Genomic DNA, 18,465 nt, shown 5'->3' with positions numbered 1-18,465 from the left:
CAGACAGCTGCTCCTCATGAGGAGACCACAGGCCAGCAGTCTTCCATGGGTTTGAAAGCTGGGAGACAAAGGGATTAGCCTTCCTGTTCGCAACTGTGGTGGAGCCTTTTAAAGGACACTAAGTTTGCAAGACTCACTTTCTAATCACTTTTGAAAATTGCCTATTAACCATCTTAAAGCTATTAAGCTCTTAAAGCTCTTTTCTACCAGCAGCACCTTGGAAGATATTATTATTAATGTATGTATTTGGTTTTTATTGTATTTTACTGTATTTTTATACTATTTTTATTGTATTTTAATTAATATGTATTTGTTGTTTTTACTGTAAACCACCCAGAGGCACTTCTTTGTGAGATGGGCAGTGACTAAATTTGAAATATAAATAAATAATAAATAAAATTAGAGAACTTCAGAATAACAAGTTTGAAAAGTCGCCAGATGAGTTTAGCTTCAACACTGAACAAAAGAAAAATTACTTACTAGCTTAAGAACTTAAAGAATTTGAAATAAACAGCAAAACTAAATAAGATTTTGATCTAAGAAAGTTACGAACAGATTAAGGGTCCAGTTAAATTTGGAATATTGACTTTTACTATAAGATTTTGGAATTAACTATAAAAATAAATAGCTTCTTGTGGGAAACAGACTTATTTTGGCTATCCTGGCTCATAACAAAGATAAGCAACTTTATGATTTTAAAAACTGGACACTAAAGGGGACTAAAGATTCTAAATAGAAGGGGAAAAAATATAAGCCAGCTTCTAGTGTCAGTTAATTACAAAATTACATAAAACATCATTAGAAATATTAAAGGAGATCTTTGAAGAATGGAGCCAGAAATTAGTAGCTACAATATCAACAGTGTCAGTAATGATCTCTAATTCTATGATAGATTATGTCCAAAACATGTCAATGAGGGAATGATAGAGGAAATTTTGTATGCCTAGACAGACAAAGTACTAAAAGTGGAACTACAAATAACAGGCCAAGAGAATGATTTGGAAAAGGACACTTTATTGGATATATAAAAGAAACTGGCTGAAATTTTAAAAATTAAAGGGAAAATACAAATGACAAACCAAGAAAATGACTTGGAAAATGTTTTCTTATTGGATTTACAAAAGAGGCTTGTTAAACCCTTGAAGAAGTCTATGTGATGGGATAAAGAAAAATTGAAGAGAAATCAAATCCTACAATAATATTTGAATGAATTAAAAATTAAGACTGTTAAAGTAAAAGGAAGGAATATAAAGTTGATTTATTTGATCAAGGTTAAAATAAGACATTTATTTGCAAAGTTCTGGCAACCTTTATGGACTTTTTGCTGACACCAGGATTGAAAAGATATTTTATGGATTTGCTTATAATATGTAACCTTATAGGGGTGAAAAGTTACTAAATTTGTCTATACTTGTAATGAAGGTTGGAAGTCACTTCTTTATATATTTCTTTTCTTTTTCTTCATCATATTCCTTCTTTTCTTTTCTTTTTTTCTTCCACTTTTTCTTCTTCCTTATTATTCTTTTTTCTTTAAGTTTGGTTTGTATTAGCTTTTACTATCGTAATCAAAATCCTAATAAAAATTATATACAAAGGAAACTATAGAATGAATCCAGCTCAGAGAGAAAAGCTTAGTTTGATAAATAGTATAATAATAAAAAAAGGAAGTATCTCTTTATACAAATGCACTGCTATTCAATGCATGATTGTAACAAGTGTAACTCATTTTAAGAAAATTGTGTATGAATACATGCAATATATTCACTAGCAGACCTATTTGATATAATATACAAAAGTGTAGTTATTTTCAGAGACGAGATGCTGGAGACAAAGAAAAAACATTGCCATTATACACTACTTGAAAATATACCAACAACATGCTTCTGGCCATTACCTTTAGATAAAATATGAAGTTGATGGTCTGATCAATCTTCATAACTGTCTTATTAAATTATCCTGGGTTCTTATTCTGAACTGAAACTTGAACAAATCCTCATGTAATATATGCAAGTTGCAACATCACACCCAGTTTCTTGTGCGCATGCAAAGGTATGCACACTCTTTTGTGTAAAATACATGTTGTGATCATGGGAAGAATGAACAAAATATGGAATGAAACAAGTATTTAAGAAGATGATATTTAAATTTCAGTATGAGAGTATGGACTGTAATATCACACCGTAATAAGGTGACATATAATAAACTTCACACAAGCTGGAGAATAAGCTGCTGAAGTTCTAAAATCATAGCTTCCTCAGCTTACTCAAAATGGTTAACTGCTGGCTTGTCTGTTGGTTTACATAAAATGCCTGAACTTGAAACAAAAGACTAATCCATATTTGATTTAAGACAAGATATGGCAATCAGAATGCCATCTGTATCAGTTTCCATAGAATTCAATGTGAAAGCTATGCTCTAGTTCTGATTCTTCCGGACCACAGTTAGGTCTTCTTCTGTTAGGACAATCTCCAGGAAGTAACACAATGTAACAAACAGAGCAATCAGAAAGGAGAATTCAAATTCTTTTCTCAGAGGATGGCTGTCTTTCAGAAGATAATACTATATCCCTCCCCCCAGTCATACTATTTGAAAAAGGTAGAATTTGCGACAAAATATAGGGGGTAACATTCAGTCACGTTTTGTGCTGCAATTCCCTCCTCTGGTCCTACAAGGAAGCATAATGCAGTGGTTGTTACAAGGGATATATAACTGATTGCTTATAGCAATGAGTATACTTCCAACTTTGCTGTAAATCCCTCACTAAATTGGTTGCCAAGATGTGCTTCTTACACAACCTCTAAAGCATGGCTTCCCAGCTTTCCATTCTCAAATAGTTCCCACCAAAACAAGCCCCTTCCCATTTGTTCTTAGGCTTAAGGTTTCATAAGCTTAACAAGACTGAATCCCAAATCATATATTTCAACCTGGCAGCTGTAGTGTCTCTTATCTATAGCTTCAGGTAGTTTTTCTTTAATTAAGAGTATTTCTTTGCCAATGGAAATGGAGGACATTTTATATCCAGAGAATGGACTTCTCTCATTAGATCCACTGCTGTCATGAAGTATTCAAGCTGTGGGATATGGTTCATTCCCTCTTCTGTTCAAAGACTTCTTTCTTTCTTTAGTAGAGAAAGGTTTTAGAATGAGTGACTCATATTTGCCAAATTTGACATGAGATATGTTGATGTGAAATGCCTTTATCAGGACAAGCCTTCAGAAAGGTGATGTTCCACTCAGGAACTTTTTCCTCGTTAAAGATACTGCATCTCAATAAGGAAAGAAGGGTAGTGAATAGGAAAGGAAGAGCTGTCTCCCCTTTGCCAGTCCAATCGATGTTGATCAGGGGAAAAATCATTGATCCACCAATGCAAAGAGTGAATATAAAATCAGCACCTCATTATTGATTCTAGTTTTACAGTCATGGTGAAAAGGGAGGGGTAACTATACACCCAGCAATACACTTCCAATTTTAGATAAGCTCATGACACCACCTTGGAAAAAGTAAAGTCTGATTTTTTTTTAAAATGCCTAGATGCTTATAACTGCCATCAACCCCTAACAAAGAACAGTGTCTCTAAAGTGTCTCAAAATAATGTAACGGTAAGCAAACTACATTATTTCCTGGACAGAATAGCCTTCTTTCAGTTACCCATGCCTTAGTAGCCTCCCATGGCGATCACAGCCCTGCACTGTATCCAGACTTGCCTTCAAAACTGTTTCCAAGGTTCTGTTAGTTAAGAATATGTCTGCAAGACAACTGGCTTAGTGATATGAATATACTGAGTCATCACTTCATCACCTTCACGAGTTCTTGATTTGTTTCAGAGTCCTGGTCTTGCCCTTCCAGGTTCTTTCCTACCAGAGCAAGAATACATTCTCTCTTCATTGGGTACAGTGAAGAAGAAAAGGTGTTTCTTGAAATGAAACACCGTATTTTGAAGTGTCTCAACCAGTGAGATTCATTTGCCTGCCTTGTTATTTCTGTATAGGAAATGCCAACATTTCCCAAAACCTTTCACACCTTTTACCTTGAAATAATTATTTTATCCCCTGGGTAATTAGGTTATTAATAGAGAGCCAGTTTGGTGTAGTGGATAAGGTGCTAGGCTAGAAACCAGGAGATTGAGAGTTCCAGTCCCCTCTTAGGCATGAGAAACAGATGGGTGACTCTGGACCAGTCTCTCTCTCTCAGCCCAATCCACCTCAAAGGGTTGTTGTTATGGGGAAAACAGGAGACAGGAACTTTAAGTATATGCTCTGCCTTGAGTTTACCAAAAATAAAGATAGGCTAAAAAAAAAAATCCAATAAATAAATAATATTATACCACAGCACAATTTCATTGTTAGCTGTTTTATCATGACAATCTTTCTACCAATATTACCACTAAAGATAGGAGATTGTGTTTGTTAAGCTTAAACACAAGGTGTATATAACAATTTTAACTTTTCCTAATGAGAAAGAGCTGTACAATTTCTGGTGGCTCTAGTGACTGCCCAAAAAAATAGATCAGTGGCTACAGAGAAACTGGCCACAAGATATCTACACATCTGCCCTAAATTAACAGGCACTACTGAAAATATAGACAACCCTTTCCTCCCTTCCTTGCATATACTATTTATTTCAAATGATAATGATAAGTAAACAAATGTTCTTCCTTGAGCTATAGAACATGTACAGTGGGGCAAAAAAGTATTTAGTCAGCCACCAATTGTGCAGCCACCATCCCACTTAAAAAGATGAGAGAGGCCTGTAATTTTCATCATAGGTATACCTCAACTATGAGAGACAAAATGGGGGAAAAAATCCAGAAAATCACATTGTCTGATTTTTAAAGAATTTATTTGCAAATCATGGTGGAAAATAAGTATTTGGTCAATATCAAAAGTTCATCTCAATACTTTGTTATATATCCTTTGTTGGCAATGACAGAGGTCAAATGTTTTCTGTAAGTCTTCACAAGGTTTTCACACACTGTTGCTGGTATTTTGGCCCATTCCTCCATGCAGATCTCCTCTAGAGCAGTGATGTTTTGGGGCTGTCGCTGGGCAACACAGACTTTCAACTCCCTCCAAAGGTTTTCCATGGGGTTGAGATCTGGAGACTGGCTAGGCCACTCCAGGACCTTGAAATGCTTCTTACGAAGCCACTCCTTCGTTGCCTGGGCGGTGTGTTTGGGATCATTGTCATGCTGAAAGACCCAGCCACGTTTCATCTTCAATGCCCTTGCTGATGGAAGGAGGTGTTCACTCAAAATCTCACGATACATGGCCCCATTCATTCTTTCCTTTACACGGATCAGTCGTCCTGGTCCCTTGGCAGAAAAACAGCCCCAAAGCATGATGTTTCCACCCCCATGCTTCACAGTAGGTATGGTGTTCTTTGGATGCAACTCAGCATTCTCTCTCCTCCAAACACAACGAGTTGAGTTTAGACCAAAACGTTCTACTTTGGTTTCATCTGACCATATGACATTCTCCCAATCCTCTTCTGGATCATCCAAATGCTCTCTAGCAAATTTCAGACGGGCCCGGACATGTACTGGCTTAAACGGGGGGACACGTCTGGCACTGCAGGATTTGAGTCCCTGGCGGCGTAGTGTGTTACTGATGGTAGCCTTTGTTACTTTGGTCCCAGCTCTCTGCAGGTCATTCACTAGGTCCCCCCGTGTGGTTCTGGGATTTTTGCTCACCGTTCTTGTGATCATTTTGACCCCACAGGGTGAGATCTTGCGTGGAGCCCCAGATCGAGGGAGATTATCAGTGGTCTTGTATGTCTTCCATTTTCTAATTATTGCTCCCACAGTTGATTTCTTCACACCAAGCTGCTTGCCTATTGCAGATTCAGTCTTCCCAGCCTGGTGCAGGTCTACAATTTTGTTTCTGGTGTCCTTCGACAGCTCTTTGGTCTTGGCCATAGTGGAGTTTGGAGTGTGACTGTTTGAGGTTGTGGACAGGTGTCTTTTATACTGATAACAAGGTCAAACAGGTGCCATTACTACAGGTAACGAGTGGAGGACAGAGGAGCCTCTTAAAGAAGTAGTTACAGGTCTGTGAGAGCCAGACATTTTGCTTGTTTGTAGGTGACCAAATACTTATTTTCCACCATGATTTGCAAATAAATTCTTTAAAAATCAAACAATGTGATTTTCTGGAATTTTTTCCTCATTTTGTCTCTCATAGTTGAGGTATACCTATGATGAAAATTACAGGCCTCTCTCATCTTTTTAAGTGGGAGAACTTGCACAATTGGTGGCTGACTAAATACTTTTTTGCCCCACTGTATTTTCAAAAGCACATAACTTTATTCCTCTAGAATTTATTTGAAAAATGTGTTTAATATCTGTTAACCTTGCCAAATTATGCTTGCAATTTATTTGATACCTGGTCTTTGTCTTTATTTTACTACTGCACCCTGTGCCACACCACTCTCAAATCTGGATTTCAACTCACAGTTCTCCATCATAAATGAAACAGGAGTTAATACTTTGTGCAGTAAAGGTATAATGGCTAGTTCCTCTACAGGTTAGCTTTACACTGAGAAGTACACACTATACATGCTGCAGATCCAACCCTCTGCATTTCTTTGATCTTGGAGGCAGTCTACGAGCTCTGCATCAATCCCATCTGAAAAGAGATGTAGCTCAGTTCTGCTTTGCTAAATCTTATTTGGCAATGTGTCTAAACACATGCAAACTTAATTAGTTAAGGGGGAACCTCAGCTTTTGTAGTGATGGATAAAAGTAAACGGGGAAATGAGACAAGTCGGGATTGGCAGCAAACCCTCTCTCATTCAAGCCAAGACATGGTCTCTGACATATAGCTAATCGGATGTGATACCACTAAGGCTGATACATCCAATCTGCAATAAAGTGACAAGCTGTTCACTAACAGGTAGCTGAATTTCTTACTTCTGAGAAGCTGGAATCACAAGATCATGAATTTTCTACTTGGCACCAGCAATGCTCAGGAATCAGCCTAATCATCAGCCTCTGAAGCTGTTGTATAAAAAGATAAATGGAAAGAAGGAATAAATGAGCCATTTTCATAGCATTTTCTGAATCTGGAATCAAGACTTTTGTGCCACTTAAATGAAAATGCATGTAGAAAACAAAGATGAATATTAACAGTCCCCTAACTGCTCTAGCTCATCTAGTGTGAGCCACAAAGCTACACATCCTGCTTGAAGACCTATGCTCGTCTTGCTTTCAATTCTCTCTTTTTTTATATCTATTTCATCATTTTATTGAAAACAGATTTTAAGCAAACCAGCCTATAATTTCCCGGATCTCCTCCAATACCTTTTTTAAGACAAGGTAATAAGTTAGTTGCTTTCCAGTTCTCTAATCCAAAAACTGACCATGGGAACAAGTTACATGTTTGGTTTAAGTTGTGAAACAAAACTTTTCTTGATATTCAAGATCAAATTCTCTTAATCTGAAATATGCTCAGTAGAAATTGTTCTTGCCAATATCACACATCCTGAATATTTAGAGAGAATATATTCAAAAGTAGAAAAGCCTGAAGTAGAAATGTATCAAATGGGGGGGTTGTTCTATGCCATTTATATATTTGGACAAGCAAAAGGTAAATGCCAAGGCCCTTTGTTATTGTGCTTCTAATATGGTTACATGTTAGTAGATAGAGGAGTAATGCAGCAAAGTCAGAACTGACATTACAAGTGGCTGCACGCATCAGTAATATACCATTCGGACACATCCCCAAAGTAAGAAGTACATGGATATTCCAGTGAGGAAGAAAACCTGGCAGTCGGCAAAAATCATCAGAATATGAATACCTAATCCTCTGTCCCATACTTACATTACTTTCAAGTCCCAATCACCACAGGTAACAAAAATAGACTTGACCGTGGGATCCAAAAGGCCTTCCTTTGCCATCCACTCATCAACTCTCTGAAAGAAACAGACAGAAAGGAGATGAACTTTCAGAGACACGGAAAAGAGATGCAACAGTTAAATGCTGATAAGCCTCACAATCGCAAGAGAAGAAAATTGTGATCTTATCCAGTACAGCTGCCTCCCTGCTTCCATCTCATCCTGTTCCCCTTCTCATTTCTATGAAGGTAAGCTTGGATCTTTGAAGATTTCCAATAGGAGACATCAAGCAGCCAGTGAAGTGGTGATTTTTATCAGGCATCACATTTCTGCTTACAGAACAACTGTTGAAAATTAATATTGCTTGGCCATTTCCTGTGTGCCCTGACCCTGTTTCAACATCCTAATAAGTAATTATTTATAAAATCATGTTCAGATTCCAAATGAGCTAGCCTAATCAGCCACACAGCAGCAGTGACAAAAGCAATCCAAATAAATACCTTCCTAACAACAATTCTTCCTTTATTATTCATTTTGTACTCAAGTCTTTCTACCACTAATGAACTATAGTCATAGTGGCTAACAATAAAATAAAACTAAGTTATAAATACAATACTAATAAAGAAGATAGCACCCTGCTCACCAAATACTTCTGTTTAATTGAAAACCTATTTGCCTCATGGCAAAAGGGTAACAGGTTGGGAGCTTGACCTCCCTCGATGCAGCCCAATAAGGTTCATTCTCACATCTTCAGAAAATGTGCCTCCCATGAGTTTAGAATCCAGGTAGATTTCTTAAGTTTGGAAAGAACAATAGGGTTTCTCATATGGCCAAGTCCAAAAATCCATATGACTTTATAAATCAGAACCAGGATCTTGAACTTTGCCTGTAGATAGACCAGTACCAGGGCATCTATATTAATAAGGCAGTCACATGCTTCATAGTCTCAGTCAATAGCCTGATTTGCAAATATATTAGATATACTTGCAATATATATTACATTTCTAAACATTTTTGAAAGGCAGCCTAATGTACAGAATTTTAGGCAGGCCTATCATAGCCCAGAGATAGGCAAAATTTTGCTTATCGGCATCAGAGTAACTATGGACAACCCTTCGTTTTCTGTCCCCCATTACTCACCAGATCCTTTGTCCCCCATTACTATAATAGTTTGCTGGAACTCTTAATTTGAAAAATATTAATAATAATAGAACAGGAAGCTGCATGCTACAAAGAAAGGTGCCAGTCTTTAGCATCATCTTTATTTATATCTGAGCACCATGTACTCCTATAGGCATTTAGAAAATAAAAAGATGGGCGATTGCAGCCTTGTGACTTGTTTGAACATGTATCCACCTGCCCAAAAAAACAACACAGGAAAGCTGATGGACAGCATCCTGAGGTACTGGAGGAGATAGGGGGAGGAATCTGACCAGTTTACTTTATGCCAAATATCTATGTTGTGAACCCACCATAGCAACTATTTCATAAATAGGCAACCTTTCCCTGGCAATCATTTAGTCACAACACTGACTCTATCTTCTCAGAATTCCAAATACATACTATGCCTAGCTTGATACCTCCAGAAACAAATGCAATTGTTACTAGCCTTAATTGTGAAAATACACTCCTTACCACCATGAAAACATAGGCACTCATGGTCAAGATCAAATCCAGAAATAATGCAAACTGTAATTCTAAATTTTCAGGGGAAATATAGCTCCATCCTTACATCCTAAAATATGATAAGATACAAACATTAACTAAAGTTTTACAAGATAGTCAAATTTCTTATAATTGGATTGAGTTGGAAGACATTGTTTAGACCATGAAGTTCAATACCCTGATCAGGGTAGGAATCCAAATTAAAGCAGCCCCTACAAATATCTATCCAGACTTTGCTAAGATAAAGCTATCAACTAGTCTTATCATTTGGAGGGGTTGAAGCTGGTGAGGAGGGAATCCTGGATTCTCACACCAGAGAAAACCATTTTGTAAACAAAAGACAGATGGCAGAAACTTTTAAGGCAAGGAAGCAAGTGGCCACACTGAGGGACAAAGTGACCAAGGATTCACTTTGGGATTCATATATATAAATAGCAGGATTCCTGGGGATTGTTAGATGGAGAACTTCTTGTATGCTTTCTAATTCTCTGCAATACCTAAACCTTCTTATACTTGGAAATGTGGAGCAGGAAGAGAGTCTCATTGTTATTTATTTATTTATCAAATTTATATGCTGCCCATCTCACTGTATAAGTGATTCTAGGCAGCTTACAAATGAAAAGCCAATAAAATCAGTAAAAAAAACTTTACAAAAAATAGAGAGAGAAGAGATGGAGGAAGTGTCCTTAAACCACCAACCATCCCCAGTGCTACGAGCCCCCATTAGATCCTCACGCTAGGTGGCACAGCCAGGTCTTAACACTCTGCCAGAAGGCCAGGAGATTGGGGGCCAATCTCACCTCAGGGGGCAAGATGTTCCATAGGGCAGGGGTGACAGCAGAAAAGGCTCTCCTCCTAGACCCCACCAGTCAGAATTCTTTAGCCGATGGGGTCCATAACATGCCCTTCCTGCCAGACCAGGTAGGATGGGGCGATGTGACTGGAACAAGATGGTTCCTCAGGTAATCTGGGCCCATGCTATGTAGGGCTTTTAACCAACACCTTGAATTGGACCTGGAAGCAAACTGGCACCCAATGCAGCTTATGCAGCAGAGGTGTTACATGTGAAGCCCTAGAGGCGCCCATAACTGCTCACGCCGCGGCATTCTGCACCAGTTGGAACTTCCAGACACTTTTCAAGGGTAGCCCCATGTAGAGCCCGTTGCAATAGTCCATACGGGAGATGACCAGGGCATGAGTGACCGAGAGAAGAGCTCCCCAGTCCAGGAAAAGGCACACCTGGAGCACAACACGGAGTTGAGCAAAGGCCCTCCTAGCCATGACTGCCACCTGCTCCTTGAGCAGGAGTCGTGAGTCCAGGAGGACCCCCAAACTGCGTACCAGGTCTGTCTGGGGCAGTGCAACCCCATCCAGAACCAAAAGTGGTAAGATCCCAGATACGAAAGAGCCCCAAATCCACAGACACTCCATCTTATCAGGGTTCCCCATCCAGACCTCCTCAGCCTCCAGGCACCATGAAAGAACATCCACAGCTTCTATTAATTCACTTGGGACGGAGATGTATAATTGAGTATACTGATCATTCCTCGTTCCATGGTGACAAATGATTTCACCCAGCGGCTTCATGTAGATGTTAAAAAGGAGTGGAGAGAGTACTGAGTCCTGCAGCACCCTGCAAAGCAGGGGCCGCGGGCTGGACCTCTCACTTCCTATCAACACCGATTGGGACCAGCCTTGGAGGAAGGAGGTGAACCAGCACAAGACTGTGCCGCCACACTCTCCACTCCTGCAGCCAACCCAAAAGAATACCATGGTCAATGGTACTGAAAGCCGCCGAGAGGTCAAGAAGAACCAGGATGGATGCACTATCCCCATCCCGGTCCCGCCAGAGTTCATCTAAAAATGTGACCAATGCTGTTTCTGTCCCATACGCAGGCCTGAAACCTGACTGGAAGAGGTCTAGATAATCCGTTTCATCCAGGATCCTCTGGAGCTGCAGTGCCATCACCTTCTCTATTACTTTCCCCAAAAAGGGAAGGTGAGAGACTGGACAAAAATTGTCCAGAACAGTGGGGTTGAGCAATGGTTTCTTGAGGAAAGGGCTAACCAGAGCCTCTTTGAAAGGAGCCAGAAACACCCCCCTCAAGGATGAATTAACCATCACTCAAACCCACCCCATATGACACCTCCTGGGTGGTCTTAACCAACCAGGAAGGACATGGATCTAACACACAGGTGGTAGCACTTACAGACCCAAGGACCTGTCCACTTCCTCAGGCCCAATAGGATCAAACTGTTCCCAGATAACCAGGCAAGTATGTTCCCCGGGCATCTCCAAAGGACCTGCACCATGCCTGGCCTCCAAGATTCTGTCTGCCAGATATTCAGCAAATTCCTCTGTGCAGCCCTGAAGGTAAACCTTCGAGCCCCCCTTACCCAGGAGGGTCCAGGTAACCCTAAACAGGGCTGCTGGGCAGCACTTTGCAGATGCAATAAGAGTGGGGAAATGACGTTTTGCTGCTCTTATCGCCACGAGGTAGGTCTTAATAGCGGCTCTAACTTGTGTCCAGTCAAATTCATCCCTCATCTTCCTCCAGCAGCACTCTAGACGTCTCTTGATCTTAAAAGCAAGCAAGGAAAATCTCAAACCTCAGTAGACAGAACCATCAAGATCAAAGATGCCATTTGGAGCCTTTAGGCTTGTACATATGTATGTGCAGTGCTGTGTTTTTAGGTAGTCCCAACAACCAGCAGAAATCCCTGAGCAAGAAATGGTATGCTCTTTCTATTTGAAAGACTGGGTAGACTTTGGTCAAGACATGAGCAGAACTGTGGACAGTAGCTGGAAGGGACAAAGCAGTTTTACTGCAGCCCCATTTGTTTTACAAGTTTTACAAAGCTTCTGTACCATGTCCCAGGTGTCATCAGTTTTACTGCATAATAATCCGTCCTCATCAAATAGAAGATTCTCAATTCTAGATTTAGCCTCTAGTGCCATTCCAATGGAGCAGAGCTAGGCATGGTAATACAAGGCAACAGAAGATGCTGTAACTTTGGCTGCCAAGTCAGTTGCATGACGAACCATATTTAATTCCTACTTGGCAAAACCTACTGCTTCTATTTGAAAAACTTGGACTATTTGTCTTTTGCTCTCTGACAAATTAGAAGGAATGGAAATATCTCACAAAAGATAATATTTTGCTTGATAGTTGGCAATACAGTACATACAGTCGTGTGAAAAAGAAAGTACACCCTCTTTGAGTTCTATGGTTTTACATATCAGGACATAATAAAAATCATCTGGTCCTTAGCAGTTCTCAAAAGTAGTAAATACAACCTCAGATGAACAACAACACATGACATATTACACCATGTCATCATTTATTTTATAAAAAGAAAGCCAAAATGGAGAAGCCATGTGTGAAAAACTAAGCACACCTTATGATTCAGTAGCTTGTAGAACCACCTTTAGCAGCAATAACTTGAAGTAATGATTTTCTGTATGACTTTATCAGTCTCTCACATTGTTGTGGAGGAATTTTGGTTCACTCTTCTTTACAACATTGCTTCAGTTCATTGAGGTTTGTGGGCATTTGTTTATGCACAGCTCTCTTGAGGTCCCACAACATTTCAATCGGGTTGAGGTCTGGACTTTGACTGGGCCGTTGCGATATCTTGATTCTTTTCTTTTTTACCCATTCTGTTGTAGATTTGCTGGTGTACTTGGGATCACAGTCCTGTTGCATGACCCAACGTCGGCCAAGCTTTAGCTGTCGGACAGATGACCTCATATTTGACTCTAGAATAATTTGGTATACAGAGGAGTTCATGGTCAACTCAATGACTGCAAGGTGCCCAGGTCCTGTGGCTGCAAAACAAGCCCAAATCATCACCCCTCCACCACCGTGCTTGACGGTTGGTATGAGATGTTTGTGCTGATATGCTGTGTTTGGTTTTCACCAAACGTGGCGCTGTGCATTATGGCCAAACATCTACACTTTGGTCTCGTCTGTCCAAAGGACAGTGTTCCAGAAGTCTTGTGACTTGTTCAGATGCAACTTTGCAAACCGAAGCTGTGCTGCCATGTTCTTTTTAGAGAGAAGAGGCTTTCTCCTGGCAACCCTTCCAAACAAACCATACTTGTTCAGTCTTTTTCTAATTGTACTGTCATGAACTTTAACATTTCACATGCTAACTGAGGCCTGTAGAGTCTGAGATGTAACTCTTGGATTTTTTGCAATTTCTCTAAGCATTGCACGGTCTGACCTTGGGTGAATTTCCTGGGACATCCACTCCTGGAAAGATTGGCAACTGTCTTGAATGTTTTCCACTTGTGAATAATCTTCCTCACTGTACACTGCGTGCACAATTATTAGGCAAGTTGTATTTTTGAGGATGAATTTCATTATTGAACAACTACAGTGCTCTCAGTCAATCCAAAATGTTAATAAACCTCAAACCTGAATATTTAAGAAAGTAAAAGTGAGGTTTTGGCTTTCTTAGGAGCATATCTATGTGTGCACAATTATTGGGCAACTATTAGTGTGCAGAATTATTATGCAACTAAATGAAAAATGAAAATTCCCCCATCTCACTTGTTTATTTTCATCTGTTAAAGTGAGAATAATAAACAAACAACTCAAAATTTACAAATAAACATTTCTGACATTTCAAACAAAAAATCAGTGACCAATATAGCCCCCTTTCTTTGCAATAACAGTCATAAGCCTTCCATTCATGGAGTCTTGTCAGTTTCTTGATCTGTTGACGATCAACCTCTTGTGCAGCAGCAACCACAGCCTCCCAGACACTGTTCAGAGAGGTATACTGTTTTCCTTCACTGTAAATCTCCCATTTGAGAAGGGCCCACAAGTTCTCAACAGGGTTTAGGTCAGGTGAGGAAGGGGCCAAGTCATTATTCTTTCATCTTTGAGGCCTTTACTAGCTAGCCATGCAGTGGAGTACTTCGATGCATGCGATGGAGCATTGTCCTGCATAAACAGCATGGTCTTTTTGAAAGATGCAGACTTTTTCCTGTACCACTGCTTGAAGAAAGTGTCTTCTAAAAACTGGCAGTAGGTTTGGGAGTTGATTTTGAGCATCTTCAACCCAAAAAGGTCCAACTAGCTCATCTGTAATAATACCAGCCCATACCAGTACCCCACCTCCACCTTGCTGGCATCTGAGTCGAAGTGGAGCTCTGTGCCCATTACTGATCCAGCCACGGGCCCATCCATCTGGTCCATCAAGAGTCACTCTCATCTCATCAGTCCATAAAACCTTTGAAAAAACTGTCTTCAGATATTTCTTGGCCCAGTCTTGCCGTTTCAACTTATGTGTCCTGTTCAGTGGTGGTCGAGCTTCAGCCTTCCTTACCTTGGCCACGTCTCTGAGCACTGAACACCTTGTACTTCTTGGCACTCCAGGTAGGTTGCAGTTCTGGAATATGACAGCACTGGAGGATAATGGGTTCCTGGTAGCTTCAAGTTTGATTCTTCTCAAATCTTTGGCAGTTAATTTGTGTCTTTATTTCTCAACACATTTCTTGCGACCCTGTTAACTATTTGCAACAAAACATTTGATGGTTCTGTGGTCACGCCCCAATATCTTAGCAATTTCAAGAGTGCTGCATCCCTCTTAAAGACTTTTTACAATTTTTGACTTTTCACAGTCAGTTAAATCTCTTTTTTGGCCCATTTTGCCTGAGGAAAAGAAGATGCCTAATTATTATGCACACCTTGATATAGGGTGTTGAACTCCTTAGGCCACACCCTCCCTCATTACACAAATACACATAACCTGATATGCTTATATCCAATAAGCATTCAGGTTTATACAGCTTGGAGGTGGAAAATATGCATAAAAATGATGATATGGTCAAAATACTCACTTGCCTAATAATTGTGCACACAGTATAGAATGATGGACTTTAAATTGTTTGGAAATTGCCTTATAACCCTTCACAGATTGATGGGCAGCAACAATTGCTTCTCTAAGATCACTGCTGATGTCTTTACTCTTTGGCATTGTATTAACATACACCTCAATGCTCAAGACCAGCAAACTCCTAAAACTTTGGCTTTTATAGAGGTAGTCACACTTGCTGATGATCAACTGATCAAGGGCATTTGATTGGCAGCACCTGGCTGCTACTTCATACCTTAGCCTCTTCATACCTTTGGAAGCAGTAAGGGGGTACTTAATTTTTCACACATGGCTTCTCCATTCTGGCTTTCTTTTTGTAAAATAAATGATGACATGGTGTAATATGTCATATGTTGTTGTTCATCTGAGGTTGTATTTACCTACTTTTGAGAACTGCTAAGGACCAAATGATTTTTATTATGTCCTGATACGTAAAACCATAGAACTCAAAGAGGGTGTACTTTCTTTTTCACACGACTGTAGACAGAATCTCTGAAGAGTATAACTTGCATCTGCGACTATCCAATTTTCTGCCTTCTTTGTCCAAGGATGCAGAAGGTTGTTGATGGTGGGAGCCTGATTGTGATGTCTCCACTATAATGGAGATAGTGTTATTAGAATATGAAAGAGCATCCCTTTCCTTTTACGCTATAAAGATTCTCATCGATTCACAAGAAATTAATATGATATAAGTGGCTTCTCCCAGAAATATTTTGATTTCTTTAGCAAGACTGGAAGTTTTTGTTCTAGGACTGGTGAAGTGGTAGCATCTTGAAATAACTAGTATATCAAGTCCTTTACCATTTGGCATGCCTATTAAACCTCTAGACCAAAAGTGTGTGCCATCCTATTAATTCATTCACTGTAGGAATTAAGGACTTCTGAAAAAGAAATGGGTTCTTAGTCTTCAACTTGAGAATTGGGCAAAGATGATGAAGGAGAAGTCAAGTAAATCAAGGAAGTGCAAAAATTACAAAAAATGGTCAGAGCACACTAAACAATGAATGGAGGATGTCCCTTAGCTCAATTTCAAGGCAAAAAGAATGTGCCATTTTACCAATTTGTTCACTATAGGAACTGAGACCTTCTGAAGGAGAGCTGGATGCTTGACCCCAATCTTAAATGTTGATGAGCACTCTTTGACTATTGCTTTCAAGCCAGTTTGAACTCATCTAGCCACTGCCATCCAGCTTGTAATTGCTCATTAATAAAAGTGTCATGGGGTATTTTGTTAAAATCAAGATACACTGTATTCACAGCATTCCCACAACCTAAGGAACAAACTAAGGAAATTATTTTTAATGAAATAAGATTAGTCCGATAAGGTATGTTCTTGAGAATCCATACTGAATTTTAGCAATCCTACATTTTCTCAGGTTATTTACAGACCACTTCCTTTATTATCTATACTAGAATTTTTTTCACGTATCAATACTAGACTGTCTATAACTCTCTGAATCCTGTTTCTCCTTTTTGGTACCCTACAGTGCAATCCATCTGGCCTTAAAGATTTGAACTTATTCAAGGTCAAGAGGTATTCTCTGACTACAGTATGTATCTATCAAGGTCAAACTGCAATCCTGCTCTTTCAACAAGCTCTTCACAATTGCCCAGTAGAATACACCTTTTTATCTTGGGGAAGACTAAGCAAAAATAAGAGCTAAGTATTCTATCTTTATAATCTGCTAATCTTTTGTTCATCCTCACTAAGCAATTGGTGTGCTGTTTCTTTCCCCTTCCTTTTATTTTAAGCACAACTGAAAAGTATCTTTTTGCTAACCTGAACTCATTATGAATCAGGGCTGTCTGTATTCCCTTTTGTGGATGACCTGTCCCTCTTTCCATCTCTTATACAAACCCTTTTGTATTTTCAGATCTTCATTAAATGTTCTACATGGTCAACTTCTGGTGTCCTGTATTTTTTTCCTTTGGAAATATTTGTGATTGTGTTTTTAGAGCCTCTTTTGGTGTCTCCCATCCACCTTGAGCAACCTTTTCCCATTAGCTTCTGCTGCCATGGAATCCTACTCTATATACTCTGATTTTATTAAATTTAATAAATAAACATAAAATCTGCTTTCTTGAAGTCCAAATTATATTGATTATGCTCAGCTTTATTTTTCCTTCAATCAATAATTCCAGAATTGCATAGCCATTTTTTCCTCCAAAGTTCCTGCTATTCCCGCTTTACCTACTAGATCATTCCTATTGGTTAGGATCAAATCAAGGATAGCTAATTACCTTAGAACTCCTCCATCTATCTCCTTTAAAGAAATTAGCTGTTAAGACAAACCAGAAATTTCTTGGTGAGACCATGCTTGGCAGAATATTTCTCAGCAGATGTTGGGGTAATTCAAGTCCCCAGTCATTAGCACCTGATGCCTTTTTGAACTATCTGAGATTTGACTTTGGAAAGTACCATCCACAACTTCTCCTTGCCTTAAGTCTCACACAACAATATAAGAGGCACCATCAAAAAATCATGGGTCAAAAACCACTGTTAAGGATTTACAGAATGGTTATGATTAAGTTCCAACCCAAGATTCAAGGTAAAGGGGTTCAGTATCTATAGCAAGATTTGCTTTAAATAGCAAACATTGTTGAAGTTTTAGCAAAGGGCAGATTATCTGAGTAATCACAGAATTATTGGTTCCCTGGCAATCCATATCTGATTGTCATAGATATAGTTTCAGGGTCTAACTTAGCCCAAAGAAATCCTTTTATCTAAGAAACTCTTACTTCCACTCAAGGAAAACTGAGCTGGTACTATTTAGATTAGATTGTGGTTGCTGGCCTATTAAGGAACAACAGCTTCTTCAAACAACCTTTAAACAACCTCACATTAGACATTCTTTTTAGCAATCCGGTCCTTTTCCCTTTCTGCACTCTCTGCGCTCAGCTTAGAAAAGTTGTGCTCCCACAGGTTTGGTGGCTGTATCCATGCTTCAGGGTCAAGTCCATGGTTGCAGAGTCACAGGAGTGGAAGACAATTCTATCAGGACTTTAGTCACCCAACCTTTTATTCTCACCAGCTTCTGCTCTTCATAGGAAGACTTATCTAGGTGGGCCATGTACCTTCTTCT

At 39.3% G+C, this 18,465-nt stretch overlaps 1 protein-coding gene across 1 annotated transcript in view; it reads right to left on the bottom strand.

Moving 5' to 3' along the window:
- ERI3 (ERI1 exoribonuclease family member 3) overlaps window positions 1-18,465 on the bottom strand; it is a 285,277-nt gene that overhangs the window by 203,075 nt on the left and 63,737 nt on the right. The window contains exon 5 of the mRNA XM_088154304.1: window positions 7,818-7,909. Coding sequence (XP_088010430.1) covers window positions 7,818-7,909 — 92 coding nt within the window. The remainder of the gene's footprint in view (window positions 1-7,817; window positions 7,910-18,465) is intronic.

The sequence above is a fragment of the Python bivittatus genome, unplaced genomic scaffold, assembly GCF_059951505.1.
Source record: "Python bivittatus isolate LINGU-HERP-01145 unplaced genomic scaffold, Pbiv_v1 ctg000700_np1212, whole genome shotgun sequence".
Classification (NCBI taxonomy): Eukaryota; Metazoa; Chordata; class Lepidosauria; order Squamata; family Pythonidae; genus Python; species Python bivittatus.
This window is presented reverse-complemented; position numbering and strand designations above follow the sequence as displayed.